This window comes from Cotesia glomerata, linkage group LG2 (assembly GCF_020080835.1).
Source record: "Cotesia glomerata isolate CgM1 linkage group LG2, MPM_Cglom_v2.3, whole genome shotgun sequence".
Taxonomy (NCBI): Eukaryota; Metazoa; Arthropoda; class Insecta; order Hymenoptera; family Braconidae; genus Cotesia; species Cotesia glomerata.
This window is the reverse complement of record NC_058159.1, coordinates 14,758,266-14,774,798: the sequence shown is the minus strand read 5'-3', so window position 1 is coordinate 14,774,798 and position 16,533 is coordinate 14,758,266. Positions and strand designations below refer to the sequence as shown.

At 31.3% G+C, this 16,533-nt stretch overlaps 1 protein-coding gene across 6 annotated transcripts in view; it reads right to left on the bottom strand.

Annotated features, from left to right (window-relative positions):
- The window catches only part of LOC123260037 (dystrobrevin beta), an 822,761-nt gene that overhangs the window by 242,192 nt on the left and 564,036 nt on the right, over positions 1-16,533 (bottom strand). For all 6 annotated transcript variants that reach the window (XM_044720962.1, XM_044720963.1, XM_044720964.1 and 3 more), the window contains one exon: positions 3,688-3,971. In XM_044720962.1, coding sequence (XP_044576897.1) covers positions 3,688-3,971 — 284 coding nt within the window. The remainder of the gene's footprint in view (positions 1-3,687; positions 3,972-16,533) is intronic.

Below are 16,533 nucleotides of genomic sequence, written 5' to 3'. Positions count from 1 at the left end.
ATTGTTCGAAAGGCGCTTGCAACTCGTAGGGCACTCATACGATATATTGGTCCAGCTTTTCTCCATGAATCTTGCACCTCTAGTGCGTCAGCCCAAATTGATATTCCGTAGGTGAGCACCGATGTGACTACTGATGACAATAGTAGCCTCCTGCTCTGCTTTGGGCCTCCGACGTTCGGCATCAATCGTGCGAGACTAGCTCTCACTACTAACGCTTTCGTACAGACGTGTTCCACTTGCTGCTTGAAGTTGAGTCGGGCATCAAGCATCACTCCCAGATATCGTATATGAGGTTGTGATGTGATTTCTCGGTCACCGACATTTATCTTAATTGTTTCAACTTCTTTTCGGCTGGTATGTGTGTGTGTGTGTGGGTGTGTGTAAACCTCTCGCAACTTTTGAACGGCTTAACTGATTTCATCGCGGTTGGTGCTATTCAAAAGGGCTTGACTGATCATAGATTTCGAATACCGTTTAGACCGATTCGGACCGGTATATTTTAAGAAATCTTAAAAAAACTTCGAAAAAAAATTTTTTAATGTGGTATTTTGGAATAACTTTTTAACGGCTTCACCGATTGATTACAAAAACTAATCAGCTCTTATTATAGAAAAGCCACGTCGATCGCCACCAAGCTGGTCAAAATCGTTTGATTTGTTCGTGAGTTATCGTTGACGAAATAAATTGAAAAAAAGTGATTTTTTGCAAATTACACCGGAATTTTTTATCTAATCGATTCTTTTCTAAAAGTTTATTGTTGAATTGAAAAAACTGCGTTGAACGCTACCAATCACGTGGAAATCGGTTAATTCATTCAAAAGTTATTGCAGTTTGAACATTTAAAAAATAGCGTTTCATTAGATTTCTAGCAGACTTTTGAGCTCGGAGTGCTCAAAATGATACAAAATTATATTCTTGAGCTTGTAAAGCTCAAGAACGTAATACGTGCGATCACAAGCTTTTGGAGATACAATTAGCGGAAAGTTGCAGGGATGGTCTTTTGGGTCAACCGTTTTCCTAGTTTTTTTTACCATTTGTTATAAAAATTAATGAACTATTTCCAACTTTCCGCTAAGAAAATTGAAAATTTTTAAAAATCGAAAAGTCATTGGTTTTACCTCGATTTTGGAAAAGCGAGTTTTCATCAGATCTTGACATTTTGAGAGCCTAAAAAGCTTTACTGACTATTCCCGCGGTAATGTCACTGTGTCAGAATGTATCTATGAATTTATGTGTGTGTGTGTGTGTGTGTGTGTGTGTGTGTGTGTGTGTGTGTGTGTGTGTGTGTGTAAATTTCTTATAACTTTTTAACAGCTTATCCGATTCGATCGAAATGAGCGGTGTTCCAAAGAGTCTCATTGTTCTTAGATTTTTGCTACTTATTCAAAGAATTCGAATCAATCAATTTTGAGAAATCTTAAAATTAAAAATTCCAAAAATTCGTTTTCTTGAAATTACTTTGAAACCGCTTGACCCATCAATTTCAAAAACTAATCGGCTCCTTATTCCAAAAAAACAACGTCGATCGACACCAGCTCGGTCAAAATCGGTTAATTCGTTCGTGAGATATCGTTGTCAAAAAAATTGAAAAAATGTTTTGTTTCGAAATTTTTATAAATTTTCAATCTGAGTAGTTTGCGCTCTCTGATTCGCCAAAAAGCTTAAAAGACTGCGTTGAATGCCGTAAGCCACGAGAAAATCGTTTGATTCATTCAAAAGTTATTACAGTTTGAAAATTCAAAAAACAGTGTTGAATGGAACTTCTATCAGACTTTTGTGCTCGAAGAACTCAAAAGCATAGCTATCTCTTTGAGTTCGGATAGCTAAAATTACACAAAAATTATATTTTTGAGCTCAAAGAGCTTAAAAACAAAATAAGTGAAATGTTGAGCGCTTAGGTATGGAGTTAGCGGAAAGTTGCAGGGATGGCCTTTCAAGTCAACCGTTTTCCTAATTAGTAGATTTCATAGAAATCTAACTGTTGCATTGGTCCTCATGACGGATCTTTCGAAAAATTTTGCTATATTCTGACGGAGCTCGTCAAGCGGATTTAGAAAATGCATATGAGGCCCACTTTCGATGAGTCGCAAGGTCGGACTTGTTTCTAGGTGACAACTTCGTTTATGGCATGAACGACATTGAAAGAGCAGCATGGTCGACTTTTAAAGATGTGTCACAAAATTTTTTGGGAAATAATACGAGTGAAAATTACGAAAATTTAGTTGAAGAGTTATTGGAGAATTACGATACTCTGAGTTGCTTAATGAATCTTAAATTTCATTTCTTACATTATCACCTTCAATAATTTGCTGAAAATCTTGGCTAAGGTAAAAGCCCCAATATATGATCATGTACCAGTATATGATCACTCCATGTATTTGTATACCTATATTTGTGAATATAGATATACAAATACATGGAGTGATCATATACTGGTACGTGATCATCTATTGGGGCTTTTACCTTACTACAGTGAAGAGCAAGGCGAAAGATTCCAGCAAGACATAAGTGAAATGGAGAGCCAATATCAAGGAAAGTGGAATGTCAATATGATGGCAGATCATTGCTGGACACTGAAGAGAGATGTACCCGATGAAAACAGAAAGCGGAAAAAAAACCCTTCGTGTAGGTCATTCGAAGACAAAAAGATTCGACACAAGCGAAGAACAGCTTAAAATAAGAAAGATCGTTTCTTATCTTCCCATGGTTTTTAAAAAGATTTTTCGATAGAAATAAATTTAATCAAGTTCAATCAATATTTTGATGGATGCTAAAAAAAGAAATACCAGAAGAAAACAGAAAAAGTAAGAGGGGAACCCTCTGCATAGCTCATTTGAAACTAAAAAAGTTCGATACAAACGAAGGACAGTCCGAAATTAGAAAGCATGGTTTCGTAATTTCTCCTTACATGCTATTTTTTACAGATTTCAAAATTTTGTCAGTTTTTTAATTCTAAGATTATATTCCATCCATGAATATACACCTAAGTCATTAACAATCGTGTTTAATAGATTTTTTCTCATATTTATAACTGCAATTTTCTCAACTTTCTTGATTTTTTGAGATTTTTTTAAATTTTAAAACGTCAATGGAACAAAAAAACTTCAGATTCAAATTTAGTGGAACATAGTACATAAAAATCATACTTAATCTGAATCTAAAAAATTTTTATAATCTCGATAATTTCGATTATTTATGTTTTTTTGCAATTATTTTTTAGTTTTTTGCAATTTTTTCGAATTTTGACGGCTTAAGGAGCTACTTAACGTTTAGATTCAGATTTTATGAATTGAAATACATGAAAATTACACGTGATCAAGGTCTAAAAAAATTTTTTCATTGCTGTGACTGCAGTATTTCGCAATTTTTTGTCTTTGTTTGGGATTTTTTGCATTTCACTCAAAATTTTGAGGGTGTATGGGCAAAACTGACTTCAGATTCGGATTTAGCGCGTCGAAATACGTAAAGATAGGTAGGTCCGGTCAAAAGTACAGAGCAAAGTATTAGTGTTTGGCATCAAACCGACCATTACAGAGGAAATATGAAAATTTTCAATCAGAATATTGACTTTGTATCAGAAAAATTAAAACTTAAATTCAAAAGTTAATGTAGAAATTCACTTACAAATACTAAGACTGTGTTATTCAGATATTTTTTCAAATCTTTCCCTACCAATCAAAACCTTACCTTACATCTCCTCCAACACAAGCCAAATTATCTGGTGTTGAGCTTTGTTGAACTCCAACAAGTATATTCAGTTGTGGATTCAAAGTAACCGTTTGATTTTGAAAACTTTGCCCAGGTGATGAAAAGTCTATTTCTTGTGAATCTTGTTGCTGAGGAGTAACAATCGAACTTCCGGGAGTTGACGGAGCTGATCTACTATTCATCATCCCTCCCTGAGGAAGTAGGGGAGATCTCGCACTTCTTGGAGAGCTATTCGGAGTTGAGTTCGGGGAACCGTGTTGGTTCTAAATAAAAACAAGAAGAAACAAAATTTTACGATCTTTAAAAAGTACATCTTATAATGAATTAGCTTACAAGAGATTTTGTTGAAAACATATTTCAAAAACCACGGTTTTCTAGTAAATTTTTTTTTCTCTCTGATAATAGGATTATGGATCATAGTTTTAGAGCTTATAAATATTTTGGCTAGATTGTAAAACGTTACAAGACTCCTTCATTGTCCATTGACAGCCCTTCCCTTAACCAGGGCATTATTATTATTATTATTATTATTATTATTATTATTATTATTATTATTATTATTATTAATAAGTTAAATAAATGAATGATGTGAAGATCAGTAGTTTTTAAATTAACATATTTTTTAGCAAATTAAGCCATGAATTCCGATCCGAAATTCTTAAAGAATTACTAAATTTTTATTATTACTTCTTCACCATAATGATTTTATCGGTATGAAGTCTCATACCATCAGAGAAAATTCAGGTGAAATTTAACAATTAAAATTCAGAGAAAGATTTATTTACTCAGTGAAACTTTTTTCGGCTACCGAAAAAATAACTCGGGAAATGCTCAGACATGTAGAGTCTATATGAGGGTAAAGATGGCATCCGTGCAGCTTCTATTCGCCCTAAATCCAAATTGTGACTCCGGTAGTAACTTATTGTCAGATACAAATTTTTCTAATCTTTTTTTGAGGATACAAGTGAAGATTTTGGTGAGATGGTTGACCAGTGCTATTCCTCTATAATTTTCAGGATTTTTCGCGTCGCCTTTTTTACATATCACAGTAAGTATAATATTTGACCACTTGTCCGGACATGACTCTGTTTTTAAGATTAGATTGAACAAGTCTAAGAGATAAAGCTTCCAATTCGCTGGAAGCATTTTAAAGACCTCATTGGGCACTTGGTCTTGACCTACTGATTTGCCATTTTTTAGCTTGTTTATGGTTGCTTCAAGCTCTGCCAAGATGATTTCAGCGTCCAGTGTTTCGTCTTCTAGGCGAGTAGCAGGTGTTTCAACGGGTAATCTCTCTGGATAGGTCTTCCTGTAGTATTCATTCCATTCATCTATTCCTGGCGGTATAGCTGCATTAATGCTTGGCTTAAACATTTTGATGGTAGCCCAAAATTTTTTGGCATTTTTGACATTGCTGAAGGACTTCGCTACTTCTCTATTGAAATTGGCTTTCTTTTCCTTCACTAATTTTTTAAATCGTTTTTTGTGCGCAACATAGTTATCATTGTTTTCTTCTGTAAAGTTCGTAATGAAGCATCTCTTGAGAAGCTTCACTAGAATTCTTTTTTCATTCATACACTGTTTGTCGAACCAATACTGTTTTATGTATCCTGAATGTGCTTGTGCATCCTCCAGCACCCCACAGTTGTAGGCTACTTCCTTTATTTTTGACATAAGGGCTTCATATTGCTCTTGGACATTACTGCTATTTATTTTGGCATAGTCGCTGGGCATATGGCTTAGTTCTCTCACCAGCTTTTCCACCGATGCCACATTATCAAATCTCCACTTGCTCTTCTTACAGATCATGCCTGCTTTGTGGTATTGATTTGATTTATATGGCTCGTTACTGTGTAGTGTGAACTTAATTGGAAAGTGGTCCGAGTCTATTATATCATTAATAACCTCAAGGTCATGAATTGAGCCTAGGTGTTCTATTTTGACCCATATAAGGTCTATTATACTGGAGCCACTTGCACTGCAAAAGGTGGGCTTAGCTGGTCTATCTTTTGTAGTTCTGCCATTCATTAATGCAAACCCATTTGCGTTCATAAAACTCTTCAATGCGGTACCTCTTGCGTTACCTTTTTTGTCTGCAAAATAAATGTCGTGCGAGCACACAGTGCCATCAAACACTTCTTCAGGTACGTAATCATCTCCACCAACCCATGCATTAAAGTCTCCTCCTAAAACAAATACATTGTTCTGATTGTCTAATTCAATTTCATCTAGCACAATTTGCAGGTCTTTAAGGGACGATTCAATATTACTTGCTGGCTTTAAATAAATATTACCTATTATTAAAATCTGATTTGTTAACTTAACTTTTGTGAAAATCCATGATGCTGAGGTGCAGATAGTTCCATGCATGTCTTGAACATTGTTACAAGACCACCGCTTGGTCTCCCAAAGAGTCCTTTTTTCTCTGCGTTACTCCAGCAGCATTTGTACTCTGGGTGGTTGTTTGCAGGTTGGATTGTCAGCCAGGTTTCAGATAGACATTATATCGGCATTTTTGGTTATAGTACATGCTTTAGTTTTGGTGTAGCCATGCATATTCTACATTATGATTTCTATGAGGTTTGGGGTGTGGGCGTTGCCCCATTTTTTGGAAATTTTTCGACACTGTGATCTTTGGCTTTGACTATGTTATTCTTTTTTTCATCCCAAATCCAAACACAGTCGTTTACCGTGACCTTTCTGTAACCAATTTTGACTTTACTGTTACCTTTCTTCTCTTATCTCGCGAAGTCTCTAATTTTCTTCTGCATATCTTGCTCCTCTCTGGTGTAGTCGTTGTCGATATATACTGCAGATTTTTCCAATTTGAGTTTTTTATTTCTCATTACACTATATTTATTGTCTTCCGAGTTTAGCTCTACTCTAAGCACATTCTTGTTCCTGCCCATTAAGTTTGCTTCCACAACATCCCTCATTTATGCCAAATTTTTGCCCCAGGAACTTTTTTGCAGTGCTGATTTCTTCTCCAGTTTCAACACTGAGTCCTCTTATGATGATGTTATTTCTTATTGCATATCTTTTCTGCATCTAAAGTGTATGTTAGATTCTTGAAATTTTTTCCTGCATATTTCCTAGGCTATTACAGTTGCTATTGATACAGAATTGATCGACCTGTGTTTTAAAATTCTCCAAACCTTTTTCAATTGTGTTTATCTTCTCTTCAAGATGTGCTTTGTCTTTATTCTTTTCTTTCTCCAGTTTCTAGATAGCGTTCTGAAGGTCACATCTCCTTTCTTAGAGCTGATGCGCTTTATTCTATTTCGCTTTTGAATGAGTCACCTAGATCTGCTGTCTCTTTGCGCATTTTCCTGAGCTCAGCCATTACATCTGCTATTGAGTCACCATTCCCACCTCCAGCGTTGTTATAGTCTTCTCCTCCTTGCGAGGAAGGTCCAAAGCTAAATATTTCGTTGTTTTTAGCCATTATGTATTTTTTGAAGTCGAATTACTTGTCTGGTTGATGTTGCTTAGCCTTGGCTTCTTTGGCTTTTTTTACTTCTTTACCTTCCTTGACTTTTCTTCTCATTCTTTTGGGCATTTTTTCTGTAAGAGGATCTTTCCTTGGACGTCCTCTCTTTCTGGAACCAACTTGCTCTTTGTTTTGCGGTGGCTGGTCGGCTGGATTCCTCACTGCGTTCTCTTCTGTCGATAGAGTCACAGTCTCCGAACCGTCGCTTTCTCCGTTTTTCCTTACATCTTCGCCAGATGTTTCTATATTGTCTTCTTTAGCCGTTTTGCATTCGCTCATACTATTAGGCTTATAGTAAGATATAAAACTAACCTATAATTGTTCGACGAAGGTTTAAGAGCTTGTTTTTAACTTACTTGTCCGCGGAAAGGCTTCAAATTAAATCTCATCAGTAAAATACAACTTTTAACTTCTATTTTAGCTAGTACACACAATTTATTATAAATTTATTTTTCACTTTAACTGAAGAAATCGGGGATCGTTTTAGCAGCACGTCCACTCCGTTTCATAGCACACTAGCACGTCCACTCCGTTTCGTAGCACACTAGCGCCCCTATTATTATTATTATTATTATTATTATTATTATTATTATTATTATTATTATTTAAAGTATTTTTAATACATCTAAATGTACATATATATATATTAGAGTGTTTCAAAAAAACACAGTTTTTTTCCGAAGAACATTGAAAATTCTTCAGAGTATCCCTAATCAAAGACATTGTGAAAATCTCAGCCCTTAATATTAATGTATAGAGGTGGCTGTAATTAATTTTTTATTTCTATTTAAATAACATGGAAAAAAATTTTTTTTTACTTTTGAATTTTGCTAATCAACAACGAAACATTTTATAGCTATGATCGATACATATTCTTGTAGGAAATTTAACGATCTACAAAAATTGTTTGTGAATGAAAATATGCGTACGGAGAACCATTTTGGAGTTGTCAGGCCTCAAGCATCAAACTGTTTAAAAAGTGATAATATTCATTTATAAAAACGAAAAATCAACAAATCACTCTTGTGTAAAAAAAAATTTGTCCTAAAATTGTCATAAGCTTAGAATCCCTGAACATGACACAATTTAGGACATATTATGACAAATTTATGACGCCAATCCGGAATGAAATTTAGATTTTAAAAAAATATTGTGGATATTGTTAGGATACTCTGATGACATTTTTATGACAATTTTATGATCTTTTATGAAAATTTTATGATCTTTAATGAAGATTTTATAAAAATTTTAGGACCCTATTATGACAATGTCAGGACACTTTTATGACAATTTTGGGAAACTTTCTTGACAATTTTAGGTAACTTTTATGAATTTTAAGATACTTTTATGACAACTTGAAGAAAATTTTAGGATACTTTTATGAATTATAAATACTTTTATGACAATTTTAGTACAAATTTATGACAATTTTAGGACGATTTCATGACACTTTTAGGATATTTTTTTGACAATTGTATGACAACTTTGACAATTTTAGGACACTTTTATGACAACTCTTTATGACAATTATAAAGTTGACATAAAAGTGTCCTAAAATTGGCATAAAAGTATCCTAAAATTGTTGTAAAAGTACCTTGACATTGTCATTAAAGTACCATAATTGTCATAAAATTGTCCTTAAATTTCATGACAATTTCAGGACACTTATGACAATTTGAGGATACTTTTATGACAATTTCTAGGTACTTTTACGACAATTTTAGGACACTTTTATGACAATTTATGACACTTTTATGTCAATTTTATAATTGTCATGAAGAGTTGTCATAAAAATGTCCTAAAATTGTCAAAGTTGTCATACAAAGCAGTCAAAAAATTATCCTAAAATTATCGTGATATCGTCCTAAAATTGTCATAAAAGTGTCCTGAAATTGTCATAAAAGTGTCCTAAAATTTTGATAAAATTTTCATAAAAGATCATAAAATTGTCATAAAAATCTCATAAGAGTATCCTAACATTGTCATAAATCTATCCTAAAATTCATAATAGTATCCTCAAATTTTCAGGAAAGTATCCTAAAATTGTCATAAAAGTAATTTTTGACAATAATTTTTTTCTGGTCAATATCCACAATATTTTTCTAAAATCTAAATTTCATTCCAGATTGGCGTCATGAATTTGTCATAATATGTCCTAAATTGTGTTACGTTTAGGGATTCTAAGCTTATGACAATTTTAGGACAAATTTTTTTTTACACAAGAGTGATTTAAGTTGATTTTTCGTATTTATAAATAAATATTATCACTTTTTAAACAGTTCGATGTGTGAGGCCTGATAACTCCGAAATGGTTCTCCGTACGCATATTTTCATTCACAAACAATTTTTGTAGATCGTTAAATTGCCTACAAGAATATGTATCGATCATAGTTATAAAATGTTTCGTTGTTGAATAGCAAAATTCAAAAGTAAAAAAAAATTTTTTTCCATGTTATTTAAATAGAAATAAAAAATTAATTACAGCCACCTCTATACATTAATATTAAGGGCTGAGATTTTTCCAATGTCTTTAATTAGGGATACTCTGAAGAATTTTCAATGTTCTTCGGAAAAAAAAAAAAGTGTGTTGTTTAAAGCACTCTAATACATATATACTATAATATATTAGGGTCTGCCAAAATGTAACTCCCGTGGAGAACCTTTTAAAATTGGAATTTTTAGTTCTGCTTTTAACAGGGGCTGCGTTTGAGCATTTCCTAATATATTTTGGTGTGAGAAAATGTATTTAATTTTCATAGAATTTTTCAACAGAAGCTTAGTTTGGGTATTTCCGATAAAAATTCAAAATTTGGCCGGAAGTGCCCAATTAAATCTCCTGTTAAAAATCCTATAAATAATCAAATGAATTCTCTCAACCCGAAATATCTCAGGAAATGCCCAAACACAGCTGCTGTTAGAAGTGAAACTCAAAATTCTAATTTTAAAAGGTTCTCCACGGAAGTTACATTTTGGCACACCCTAATATATATATATATATATATATATATATATATATATATATATATATATATATATATATATATATATATATATATCAGGGATAGGGAGTAAGAGTTTTACTCGTTTTAAGCTATACTCCTCGAGCGAGCAGTTCTGAACGCACAGATACTATACTCACTCATGAGATAGTTGTCCGTCTAACTAGCGTGCTCCTACTCCGAGTAAGAGCGAACAGCAGTCTTGTTAAGATACTCTTTTGAGGATACTCGTTTGAGGCGCTCAGTCAACGAGGTGAGGGGTAGTGAAAATTTGTCAGCCGCTCCCAAAACGAGTGATAGGGACCAAGACTCCGAGCCGAATACTCCTCCTACCTTTACTTTTTTCACGATTCATTTCACATAAATTTCGACTGTTAAGTGTTGAATATTAGTGCCCTCTGAAGAAGGTAAATAAAAATGTAAGCGATAAGTTTTCTAGTGTAGGTGGTATAGTACGGAAATTTTTTTTTTCAAATGCCTATTACTTTTTCGAAATTTTACATATTAAAACGTTTTTTTTTGTTTTTTAATGTACTTTCCAAAAAAAAAAAATACGAAAAATTTTTTTGAACATTTTTTTTTCCCCTTAGTTACAAGCTAGTGAAAAAGCTTTAATTGAAAAAAAGAAGGAGAAGAATAAAAAAATTTCAAGTGAATCAGAAGAATTATCGTCATCAAAATGAATTTGTGATTATTTGTGACCTAAAGAAATGTGACTTTATGTTGATTATTGCTATTATTTATATTATTTTATAAAAAAGTACGATTTAAAATTATATTGTATGTTTAGTTTTGTTAAAGATGTCGTTAATACTTCAAAAGTACTGCATAAATTTAATTACATACATGTAGTTTACAAAATTACTTATAATTATTTCAGCGGTCAATTAATTGGAGAACGATCGGTCATTTATTGGGTTTCTTCGGTCAATAATTGGTGATTTTAGTATTTCAAGATTCAAATAACGAAATTAATATAATTTTGTTAATTTTTATTATAAATAGTTATTAATTATTATTAATTAAGTATTTAACTTTAATAAAATTCATTACAAATTGTTTTTAGTAGGTTAATAGATTTTTTATAGCTTAGTACAGAAAAAGAAAACCTTAATCGGTCAATAATTGGTGCATTTACCCTACCTCCAATTTTTGTTTTTATGTTTTTTCTTCATATTTCGAAGTTTTCTTTGAACAAAAAAATTTTCAAAACGGTGTTATGAGAAAAAAAAGCTAAAAAAAAAATTTTTTTTTTTCAAACGGAAAAAAAAAATATCAAAAGAACACCACTCCGAAAAAATTTGAGAAATTGCAGAAAATATTAAAGTTTCATATGTTAAAAAATAAAAATTAAAAAATGGTTACCATCGAGAAATTTTTGATTTTTTCCAAAAATCTAAAAAATAATGGTTAAAATGGGTTCAAAAAAATTTTTTTTATTTGTTTTTTGAAATGTACATTTAAAAACAAAAATTTTGAAAAAATAAACGTCCCTATACTAAGTTAAATTTTGAGAAAGTAATGGTCATTTGAAAAATTATGAAAAGCATTTTTTATAGGGTAGAAAAGGTTGAAAAATTTTCAGCCAAATCGAAAGGGGTCAGGGTAAAAAGTGGTCAATTTGGCGTAAAATGCGCCTTACATGAAAAATATGTCTAGTCAAAAAGTTCTAAAACGTGTTGAATAGATATAAAGCTTCTAAAATTATTTGTAATACCTTATTTGATTCGGAGTGACGTTTAGTAAATTGTTTTTCAAGGATTAATCAGCACATAAAAAATTACGATTGTCATTTACAAGACAAGTTGAAAAAAAGAAAAATTTTTCAGTTTTCGTAAATAACTCAAACGCTAATATTATTTATGAAATTAAAAAAAAAAATTCTGAACAAGGAGGAAATTCGGCCCATTTACACTTTGAAGTCATAATATATCTATATAATATTTTCCCTGCTATAGATTATGTTATGTACATAGATGAACACTGGGACTAACAGATATAAAAACGGATATCATATTTGCGGATCTTTTATCTAGTGGGTCAAAAGCATACATTCTATATAGTAGTCAGCAGTCCAGACAGTAGAAAAAATTTATTGGTTTTGTTTAAGACATCAAGTATGCATGGTCCGCTTTGGAAAATTTTTGTGAGAACCCTGTATAAATTTGCTAATAAAAATCTTAGAAATTGTGATAAAAATATGAACAATCACTCGTTCGATGCAGAATTAAATTCTGAAAAAAATGTTGTTGCTTTTTCCATTTTTTTGATGAAAATTTCAATTTGTTATTAACAAAAAGTTTGTAAATAATTTTGTAAATAACTTAATAACTATTAGTGATATCAAAAATCAGAAAAAAGATCCTTAAAGAGGAGGAAATTTCTGAAAATAAATCTCAACTCCCGGAACTCTAACTTGAAAAACAATAATTTTTATTCACTGTTGAAAATAGGGTTCCACGCAACTGCCGTCGTATTTTAGCATCGGCGCAGCCGTGTGACAAAAGTCGCGGGGCGGAACTCTGAGTTTTCAACATTTAATAAAAAATTATTATTCAGATACTACGTAACATGGTAATATTACCATTCTACATAGGAATAAGTTATAATTCTTTTCTCTCTCCGTGATATTTGCAAGTAGTTTAGATTAATCTATCTCGTTAACGAATAAAAATTGCTCGTAGTATGCTGGGAGCAACATTTTAGAGTAAAGATTAACAAATAAAATAAGCAAAACAGGATTTCTCTAGGACCAATAATTTACGTCATAAAAATTTTTTAATGCAAAATTGAAGCGTTGAACGCCAACACGTTTAAGCAAGTAGCTCTAACTTGGTAAATAATTTATCGATTGATCTATTTTTTTTAATCACAGCTTGTACTTACTTTTATTCAGAAAAAATTTAAGCATAAAATAATTTAATGAAATTTTAATTACCCAAAATCGGTTTTTCAGTTTTTTTGGGCTCAAAAATAGTACAAATATAATACATGACTTTCGATTAACATATACACGCAAGTTCGAAGTGACGAGAGATTTAAAGAACAAGTTATAAATAGGAAAAAATAATTTTTTTTATGCAAAAAAAAGGTTTGAAAATTTTTGCTACCAACGAGTTGATGGTATATGCCTTAATGTGTAAGACAAGAAAGTAAAAATAAGTATCTCTCTCTTGAGTTTTCAATTCTGAAAGTTGGGAGAAGGTAGAAAGGGAAATTATTTTTATTATTATTATTACAATATACAGATCTCCGAGAGAGAGCGAGAGGATAAGGTTCCTTATCGTTCGATCGACAGATGAGAAAAATTATTTTAAATATATTTGACGAAGATTCTGTTTCTAAAAACTTTTTCAAAAATAAATTAACTTGCTTTTTTTACTTAACAATTGAATCAACTATTTATTCATACAATATATGTATCGAAATGCTAGAAATTTTATGATTCGGATAAATAACTGGTCGTCGAGGGAGCTTTATTCAAAAAGTTAATTTGATTATTCATAAAAATTTACCAAACTGTTGACCGAAAATTATATAATCTATCAATCATTATGTTAAAAATGATAATGCTATGCAAGTAATGAAAATGAAATTTTTATTAATGAATAAAATGTTTGGTCAATTGTTAAGTATATTTTTATAAATAATTACATAAACTTTTTAAAAGAAGTTTCCCAGATGACGAATTATTTTTTCCAAATCATAAAATTATATGAGTTGTTTATGACTTCAAGTGAAAATGGCGTTTTGTCAAAAATTTTTTAGGTGAATTTGATCTATACATTTTTCTGAGTTTTTAAAAAAAATTTTTTTCATCGAACCATTGCACACTTGATGTCTTGAAAAAAACGCTAAATGTTTTTTCTCCCGTTTGGAGCATTTGAGCGGAAACCTCGAAGTCCTTGAAGGTATAGTATATATCATTCATTCTATTACTACAATATTACCTCTGCTTTAAAATAAAGGTTCAGACGAAAATTGTAATAGTGTTATTTAAGCACTTGCAAACTTAAGTACGTCAGAAGTCAATGATATTATTAAAAAAAAATTTTAATAGTGAATTAAAAATTTTTTATCTTATTTCCTTATTTAAGTTTTTTGAGTGTATAATATTTATAAAATTCTTCGCTTTTATTATATAACGTAAAAATCGTAGTTCCTCAAGCTTTGTTTAAAGTTTATTTCGAGATACAGAGAAATTAAGCTAACATGGCAACGTTTAAAACTACAGAAAATTCAATTAATTTATTCATTGATGATGTTAAAGAAAAACTTAGGCATGCGTTAAACTTCAAGAATAAAATCGAAATTTTAACTTGTATACCTCAAGAATGGAGTAGCCGCAAAGTTTCACATATATTCAATGTTTCTTATTCATTTGTAAATAAATTACGTCTATATTAAAAGCGACTAAAGCGAAGGAAACCAAAAATTGTCTCAGCACAGGTAATTTACTATTATTTTTTTGTATTTTATTTTTAAGAACTAATCTTGATCATTTATTTTGAATCTCTCAAGCTCAAAAAAAAAACTATGAAAAATCAAAGCAATCATCATAGATGAATATTACAATATAATAAAAATTATAAAATAAAAATATTTATGATATTCTCCGTATACTAGTTTCCTGAAAAATAATAAAACTCATTCTCTGTGAGAGTAAGCTTAAGTTGAAAATTATTATAAAATTAATTACAAATTTTAAGCTGTTTTATGTGCCTATTGTCTATTTATTACCTACTGATATTATAGATTACCTATCAATAATATATAATAGGTTCTTTAAACAGCCTAAATTTCATAATGACCACGTTTTGAAAAGTATACCTAATTACCAATGGAATTAGTTTCATTATCCTATTTTTTTCTTTTTCCAACTTTTCTGTAATGAGAATTTAAGTACTTGGGCCTTACTTCCTCCTACAAATTTGGGTACTTAAAGGAAATGTACTTCACTATTTTCAACAGTTATTCAAGAGTATCGACTCAGACAGTAACCTCGAAAATTTTAAAATTTTGATTCGATAAAAATCAATTTGTTGTGTCAGTTTTTTGATTTTTTTATTATAAAATTTTCATCTTTTTTCTCTTCGAATATTATAAACATGAGTTCTAAACAATCCGGAGGAAAACACGAAGTGAAATAGCATCTCTTTTGAGTACGTTGGGAATCAAGCTAAATGTAAAGTTTTAAATTGTGGTTTATCAATCTGTAAGTACATCGAGTATTAATTTTTATTTGTTAAAATTTTATTAACACGCTTTAATAATGACGTTTGTTAGTTCATATCAAACTAAATGTTAAATGTTTTTCGTTGTTTTTTTTTATCAATTTAACAGAATTAGAAATATGTTCAATTAAATTATTTCAAAATTTTTAAATTACTATTGTTATAAAAATTTATTAAATCTGATAGTATTGTTTTTCCAGAAAGAACATACTTCTAATCAAAGACGTCATTTGAAGGATCGACATCGCGAAATTTATGACCAAATATATCCATTCAATCAACATGAGAGTGAGTTTTCTACTACTGAGACGGAAGAAGAGTCAACAAAAGAGTCAACTTATTTGAATCGCGTAGCATTAAATAAAACGACTCTAAAATGGCACTATTGAAGCTAGTCACAATCAATGAGTCGCCCTTTTTCAATTCTACAAGACGAAGGAATGCGAATGATTTTGGATCCATTAATTTCTCGAATGCCAGAGAAAGTAATCATCAATGAAGAGACTGTGAAAGATGATGTAATCAACACTGCCAATAATATCAAGAAGACAATACAAAAAGAGGTCAAAGAATGCAATTTAGTCAGCTTGAAAGTTGATATTGCTTCTCGCTTAGGGCGATCATTTCTTGGAGTTAACATTCAGTATATTAGAGGCGGTAAAATTATAATCAGAACACTTGCTGTAGAAGAAATAACAGAAAGGCATTCCGGTGAAAACTTGAAGAACTTGATTTTGAGAACTTTTGATTTATACGGAATTGAAGTGAAAAATATTTATTCCTTCACATCTGACAACGGTACAAATATGGTCAAACTCTCAGAATTACTGGCCGAAGAACAAAATTTGCCTGTGGAAGAAGATGATGTACGCAATGAATTAATGTGCAATATTGACAATACTACCCTTAACAATACCGGTAGTAAAACAGACAATCCCATTGAAGAAGATATGGACTTCGAAATTAATGACTCTACAACTATGGATGACGACAATGATCTTGGATTTGATCTTGAATTACAACCAGATCTTTCAGAAATGTAATTGAGTGGCTCAATGGAAACACTGCAGCAGAGTTTTTCACTGGTTAATATTCGTTGTGC